Consider the following 7986-nt stretch of genomic DNA (forward strand, 5'->3'; position numbering starts at 1 on the left):
TTGCTTTTTGCTTTTTGCTTTTTGCTTTTTGCTTTTTGCTTTTTGCTTTTTGCTTTTTGCTTTTTGCTTTTTGCTTTTTGCTTTTTGCTTTTTGCTTTTTGCTTTTTGCTTTTTGCTTTTTGCTTTTTGCTTTTTGCTTTTTGCTTTTTGCTTTTTGCTTTTTGCTTTTTGCTTTTTGCTTTTTGCTTTTTGCTTTTTGCTTTTTGCTTTTTGCTTTTGCTTTTTGCTTTTTGCTTTTTGCTTTTTGCTTTTTGCTTTTTGCTTTTTGCTTTTTGCTTTTTGCTTTTTGCTTTTTGCTTTTTGCTTTTTGCTTTTTGCTTTTTGCTTTTTGCTTTTTGCTTTTTGCTTTTTGCTTTTTGCTTTTTGCTTTTTGCTTTTTGCTTTTTGCTTTTTGCTTTTTGCTTTTTGCTTTTTGCTTTTTGCTTTTTGCTTTTTGCTTTTTGCTTTTTGCTTTTTGCTTTTTGCTTTTTGCTTTTTGCTTTTTGCTTTTTGCTTTTTGCTTTTTGCTTTTTGCTTTTTGCTTTTTGCTTTTTGCTTTTTGCTTTTTGCTTTTTGCTTTTTGCTTTTTGCTTTTTGCTTTTTGCTTTTTGCTTTTTGCTTTTTGCTTTTTGCTTTTTGCTTTTTGCTTTTTGCTTTTTGCTTTTTGCTTTTGCTTAGTGTTGAATGCACCTCTTAAACATTCAAAACCAATGTATCATTTCCCTATCAAAAAGAAAATTCCCCCAAAAAAACCTCAACATCCCGCCACAGATTAAAACGTTACACCCAGATGTCAAAGAGGGCCTCCACACACTTCTGTCACACTTTGACAGACTCCGAGAGTCCCATTGTTTGTTGGTCCCGTCCCATCTTCACTCTTCATCTCATCATCGTCACTCAACCCGTCACCCGTTTCCCGGAGGGCCTCCAGGCCCAGACCCCGAACCCGACAACCCATTCACAGTCACGGGCACGCGCGCGTTTCCCTACTCCGAAAGAAACCGGAAAAAGAAGAAATGATTTTTTATTGATTTTCCCAGTTTGAAGTTTTCGTTTCTTTCCAGCCCAGGCTCATCATCTTCTTTTGTGTCTCTTGCGGGATGTTTTCCACCACTGGTCGGGGACAACGGGGACGGGGACGGGTTGGCACGCGCTCATCTCATTTTTTGAGGGTTAGGTTAAAAAAGAGAAGGGGTTGATTATTTATTTGCAGGGCAGCATGTGCACGCTTTCAACGCAGCATCCTCGGGATCACGGAGGGCAGAGGGCCACGACAGAAGAACCTGGGAAGGGAATTTGAGGGGGAAACCACGAGACACTTGTCACCTCTTCCGTTGTTTGTTCGTTATTTAATTTTTATTTGTGAGATAATTTTTAATTTAACAGTCGTCGGCTTGTTCCATTTGGCTAAGATTCGTATTCAGCTATCCACAGGAGTCGGGATCGGGTTACACTTGGTTCGCGTCCAGCCACGCCTTGAACTCGGAGACACGTGTGAACACGTCCGGTGAACCGATGCCGCAGAAGCGTGTCCCGTACGACACCACGCCGATGAGTTCGCCGTTCCAGACCAGTGGGCCGCCCGAGTCACCCTGTGGAGTGATTCAAATTTTATACACTATCCTAACAAATAAAACCTTTTTCAACTCACCCCACACGCACCCTGTCCCACCCTCGTAAAGGTGCAAATCTCCGTCGGATTCACCGGGAATCCCTTGCTGCGACACTCCTCGTTCGTGATCGTCTTCAGCTCCGCCTGCTGCAGATCCTGCGGCGTCCTCCCAATCCGAATCGGCATCGTATAGCCCCATCCGGTCAGCGTACAGCTCTCACCACCTCCCACCTGGGTGTCCGAATACCGGATCGGTTGCGTACTGGCATCGAACACGAACGGTTCCTGCGTTCGCATGATCCCAATGTCACACTTGTCCAACTCCTTGTACTCCGGGTGGATCTTGTACGACGCAACCAGACGACGACTTCCCTTGGCACCGTCATTCCGCAGGTCATTCGTTCCGGACACGATCGAAAGCCGCGATGCCTCGATTCCGTCCAGACAGTGGGCGGCCGTGATGACGTAGCTTGGGGACACTATCGAGCCGCCGCAGTTGTGGGCCCAGGTTTTCGGACCGAAGCCGTACAGTGAGTTGATCATGATCTGGAGCGAGATTTGGTGGGGGACGCGTTCCCCGGATTGGGTGCCACCGACGACCTTGGTTTGTTCGTTGCCTGAGGACAAAGTGAAAATATTGATTAAACCAGCTTTCCAAACCATTTGATAGTAAAAATTACAGATATTAAATGAAGGCTTCACCTCAAACTTTTCACTATAATTTTTTATGGTCTACCTCAAATTTGGTTGGTCCAATGATACCATCAGAACAAGCAAGAATACCGATTTACATCCAGATTAGACCATTCCCTTCTGCATACATATAATTAAAATTTCGGCTTATATTCCAAAACAAGTATTCCGAGAATAAACTTTTAATATTTCATAACCACATCTTCCCTCTACAACTTTGTAGAACATGCTACACTCTAAAAAATAACCCTGCAAATTTTGAAAAAAAAAACGAAATTTAAAAAAAAAAATGCTCTAGGGTACGTTATCCATTAGTGGACCCCTTTCCTATAGTGGACCCTCTGAAGTGTTTTTGATGAAAAAATCAATAAAATCACAATTTCAAGCGTGTTTTTGTCTACAAATCTTTTATTTGGCATGTTCAGCATAATTTAAAACAATGTTGGCTGACATTGACGTGTCCTTTCAGCCAAAATAAGTGTTTTGAGTTCGACATCTGAAATCAGCCATGGCCACTAGCATTTTCACAACAAAACTGGATTTATATTTAATGATTGAATTAACTATCCAATCATTTTTTGACTGATTATTCAACTTCAGCAGGTCGAAATAATGTAAGTTTAAGAAACTTTACTAAAATAAAGCGAAGAACTGCTCATTTTCGAGCAAAAATTAGGGGGGTCCAATATAGGACAACGAAAATCTAAACTTTTCCAAAAGTGGACCCCTGTTAATTTAACTTACAAAAATAAAGAAAACTGTGTATTTAAGCAAAAGTTTGTCTTAAATATACAATAAATGCTTGTTGTAATCAACCTAAACGCATATTTTTTTCAATTATGAGTATAAATATAGATGTTTTCATGTTAAAAGTACCAAATATGCTGAAGCCGAAAGAATTTATAATTAATCAAAACTTTAGTTAATGGTACTTAACTGAAGCATCATAGTTGCAGTTTGAAATGATATTTTATAATAATAAATCAATTACAAAACATTTTTTTAAATAAACATGCGTGGTTTTATCAGCAACTGTAAACAAATCTATTGTTTAGTTTTGGTCAACCATTTATGTATTTAATATGAAAAAATGTGCATCAAAATTACTTTTTTTAAATTATTTTATGTTTACAGTGGTTTTTGAAACGTTTTCTCTGATCTTTTTCGGAAATAAATGTGTTTAAATGTCTGTTTGGTTTTTTTGTTGTTTAAAGCCAAATTTGTTAACAAAACATATTTGTTCATGATGAAAAGTGAGCAAAATCCATCTTTTATTCATTATGTCTATCATTAGACCTACACAATGTATCAAAACATCAAATATCGATTAAATTAGGTATAAAAATAACAGTTTTCCTATAGTGGACCCGGGTCCATAATCGGATTATGGACCCGGGTCCACTATAGGAAAAGGGGGTCCATAACAGGCAAAAAAAACTTTTTTTTCAAATGGCTATTTTTCTGCTCAAAAACAAAAAACTGATGAAACAAATACTCAAAATTGTTCAAAACACTCCAGATTCCATTATTTTGTTCAAAGGGTTATGAAAAAGTGCTTAAAATATTGAAAATTTGTGAAAAATGTGCTTCGGCTCTACTAGGGGGTCCACTAATGGTTAAAATACCCTAAATGAAACAATTACCCTTCTGGGTCAATATAGATTCGAAAAGTACATTAAATTTCCCTTAAAATGACATGTTCCAAAAAAAATCAGTTAAATAACGGAAAATGGCAAAGGTTCTAATTTTTATGTGTTTCTTTCGACGAAAAATACGTTTTTTCGGAATTCTGAGTACGCCATCAAATCGGGCGTCCAATTTTACCAAGTGTCTTTGACACCAAATTTCTATCTCATCACCGTTTCAGAATGCAAATTATTGAAAAACACATCTTTTTTTCACACGTTCGTACCGCCCCTCCGTCACAAAATATCAAAAATGGACCTCAGATTCGTGCTCAGGGACCAAAAGTTACCCTTAAAGACAAAGTTTCTCGCAAATCGAAGAGGAGTCGAGCAACTTTTCCCGATTTCGTGTCAGCTGGTAGAAAATTACGCCATTGTAAAAACTTAAATGTTGACTATTTTTTCAAAAATACATAGTTTTTTTGAAAATTTTAATATTTTTAAAGCAAAGCATTATTGTATCGAAATGTACGAAAAATTTCGATCATTTGATATCCATATGGGTAATTCTCCGCCAACTCACACAGCAGTTGCCCCGACCCCTCTTCGATTTGCGTGAAACTTTGTCCTAAGGGGTAACTTTTGTCCCTGATCATGAATCCGAGGTCCGAGGTCCATGCGAAAAAAGAGGTGTTTTTCAATATTTTGCAGCCTGAAACGGTGATGAGATAGAAATTTGGTGTCAAAGGGACATTTATGTAAAATTAGACGCCCAATTTGATGGCGTACTCAGAATTCCGAAAAAACGTATTTTTCATCGAAAAAAACACTAAAAAAGTTTCAAAAATTCTCCCATTTTCCGTTACTCGACTGTACATTTTTTTTGAACATGTCATTTTATGGGAAATTTAATGTAGTTTTCGAATCTACATTGACCCAGAAGGGTCATTTTTCATTTAGAACAAAATTTTTCATTTTAAAATTTCGTGTTTTTTCTAACATTGCAGGGATATTTTTTTAGAGTGTAACAATGTTCTACAAAGTTGTAGAGACAATTACAAAAAAAAATGATATATAGACATATGGGGTTTGCTCATAAACATCACGAGTTATCGCGATTTTACGAAAAAAAAGTTTTGAAAAAGTTGGTCGTCATCGATCATGGCCATTCATGGTCACCCGCGACAGACACGGACGACGAAATTAAGAGAAACGCAAAAAGTAACTTTTTCATTGCAATAAATATAAGCCCCCCCCCCCCTTCAAAATTGGTCCGAAAAATCAGGGGACAAAAAAATGTTTCATAAAACTTCTCAATTTTCAGTTCAAAGTCAAATCAACTGAAAACAATCTAAACGCATTTTTCTGTATTGATAATCACAATTAGCATGTTTGGGCTGGATTAAAAATATTTTGAATTTTTATGAAACTCCAATGTACAGCACCGCAAAAACATTTTTTTTTTCAAAAAAAAAAAAATTTCGTCAATACTTAGGTATTTAAACTAATGATTGCAAAACAACTGGACTGCACTTTAAAACACGTTTTTCATTCAAATGTTAAAACCGTGGCTCGTAAATTCAATTTTTATACACCTCGACTTTGGTCAGAGTCGAGGGACACAAACTTCAAAAAATATTTGTAACGGAGTTTTTTTTTCGAGAAAAATAGCATTTTAAAAAAAACAGGAAAAATACTTTTTTTTCATTTCATGTCATTATAATTGCAATTGCAATGGATAGCTGACATCTTCCTGATTCTTGACTTCGAAAAGGGATTATTTTTTAAATTATTCTTTATTTTTCATTGCTTTGATTATGAATTGAAAATGTGTATTGATTCAATTATGTTTCATTCGCTGAAATCTAAAAAAAAAAGTTTTGTGTGAGTATGAACTAGAAACATAAAATATTTCCAAAATTAGTCAAATTTTTTGCACATTTACAAATGCTGAAAAATGTTGAGCAAAATAAAATTGAAAACATGACAAAATGGCAATTGTTCTGCAACGTTGAAGAAAATCAAGCATCTGAAAAAATATGTTATTCAGTTTAATAGTCAATTAATGCTTTTAATATTGTTTTATTTAAATATGGTAGTTTGCTATACAAATCAACAATTTAGAATTTTTATGGTGTTAAGACTTTTAGAAAATTGTGTATGTATTTTCATTTCCCGAGAAAAAGTACTTTTGCTGGGGATTAAGTCAACTCCACTAGCGGTTCACGGATATATGAAAAAGACAAAAGTTTTTAATTTTAAGCTCATTTGGTTAAGGGGTTACATACATTCAGAAAATCTTAAAATTTCATAATGCAGAAATTTATTAAATCCACTTAAAAGATGATTTCCAATCACTCCTGAAAGTTTCATAAAGATATTGTTACTCACTTAAAACAGACGATTTAAGCTCAAAATTTTGCCATGCGCAAAGCGAACTGTCGAATTTTGTGAGCGGTTTTCTCTGAACACCAAATTGATTTACGGGTGCCACGATATCTCGAGATGGGATGGACCAAATTGACTGAAATTTTGGGTGAAGACTCCCAAGGCATATCCCGTGTGCATGACGAAGCCCGATTTTGAAATCTTGCATTTTCAAAAAATACAAAAATCATAAAATACAAAAATAAATGAAAAACATAAAAATATTTTTATCTTTTTTTTTAAATAAACTTATTGAAAATCGGCCTTCGTCTTGCACACGGAACCGGTTTAATGAAGCTTCACCTAAATTTTGAGCCGATTTCTTTGAGAAAGTTTTGTAAACCCCTTTTAACTTTTCCTATTCTTCCTTCTTTAGGTATTTTGAAGTTTGTTTTTTTTTTCTGGCAAAATTTAAAAACATGCTCAACAAATTATCCTGCATCTTTTCAAGATCGATTCCAAGCGCTTAGCAATATTCTATAAAGTTATTCGCCGGTAAAAAACCTTAGGAAATTTTTAGGATGAGAAAATTTCATTGGATTAGGAAAATTTTCTCAAAGAAGAGTTAAAATTCCAGGTCAAAGTTAGGCCCACTGAACCTTACCCAAATGAGCTCAAATTTTCAGGCTAGCTTTTGGAACCACTGCTTGAAAATTCCGGTGATGCTCTCGAAATTAAACATTTTTGTTTTTTTCATATGCCCGAGAACAATGCAACCCTCTTTTTTTTTGTTTTTTTAGGCTTTCTGTTCTCAAAAAAAGTTTCACTGAACAAAATGTTTAACTTGATTTAAAATTAGTACTGTCAGCAGGAGTGACATATTGGGCCTGGGGGTAGATTTGCCTGAAATGTTATTCAATTTTATTCAACCTTTTATAACATAATTCCGCTTCATGCTTTAAAACGTTTGTACTTTTTTTTGGTAATAAAATCAGTAATTTTGTCTTTATGAAATTATATAAGCACTTGTAACACCAAATCCAACTAACCGTTAACACTCACTAGACCGTAAAGAACCGCCAGGATGCCACCAACGAGAGGAAAACTTTTCATGGTCACCATTTTTTTTAATAATACTGCTTTACAATTATCACAACACTTTTTAATTACTATCCAACAAATCAAAGAACGAATTGAAGACCAAAAAACCCGACACTATTCCCGGTCGTCGCGAAATCCAGCACTGGCCGCCATCCGGACTCGCAATGACCGAACCCGTGGCAACCTTAATGGCATTTATATTGTTTTACAATCGGTCACAATGAGCGCTCGCGATGTGCCATAAAGAACCACCGCGCGTTGTTATCATTCCAAGCGTCGCGACGCCACCCCGCCAGTAGGACAACCGGAAGGCCTTCGGCTTCGATTTATGGGAGCCGGAAGACGGAAGAATCTGGGTGAGATTGTGCCGGGTGGAATGATTTTCAATTTCTGGCTTGAGGGGGTACCTAAAAAAGCGTTTTAGTTTTCAATTTAAATGTTGAAATTGAAAAAAGTACATCAATTAAAAACTATTTTCTACAAAGAGTATTGGGTTAAATTACAGATATGCTAATTTCAATTCAAATAAGAGAAGAAATTAAAATAAATGTAACCCCTTAATAATTCAAAGGTAAAATTGACACCCAATAGAAGGTTGGCAAGGTTAAG

General features: G+C 36.0%; 1 protein-coding gene across 2 annotated transcripts; it reads right to left on the bottom strand.

Moving 5' to 3' along the window:
* Nucleotides 1-1332: 1332 nt before the first annotated feature.
* Nucleotides 1333-7548, bottom strand: LOC120413021 (chymotrypsin-2-like). 2 transcript variants are annotated; one of them, XM_039573689.2, is made up of 3 exons: nucleotides 7326-7548; nucleotides 1631-2208; nucleotides 1333-1571 (listed from the first exon to the last, which is right to left on the bottom strand). In XM_039573689.2, exons 1-3 carry the CDS (start codon nucleotides 7396-7398, stop codon nucleotides 1428-1430), a joined length of 795 nt encoding a protein of 264 aa, XP_039429623.1. In that variant the 5' UTR covers nucleotides 7399-7548; the 3' UTR covers nucleotides 1333-1427. The 2 variants fall into 2 exon arrangements, with proteins under 2 accessions (XP_039429623.1, XP_039429624.1); XM_039573690.2 differs by having other exon boundaries at nucleotides 7339-7507.
* Nucleotides 7549-7986: the final 438 nt, after the last annotated feature.

The sequence above is a fragment of the Culex pipiens genome, chromosome 3 (genome assembly GCF_016801865.2).
Source record: "Culex pipiens pallens isolate TS chromosome 3, TS_CPP_V2, whole genome shotgun sequence".
In the NCBI taxonomy this organism is placed as follows: domain Eukaryota; kingdom Metazoa; phylum Arthropoda; class Insecta; order Diptera; family Culicidae; genus Culex; species Culex pipiens.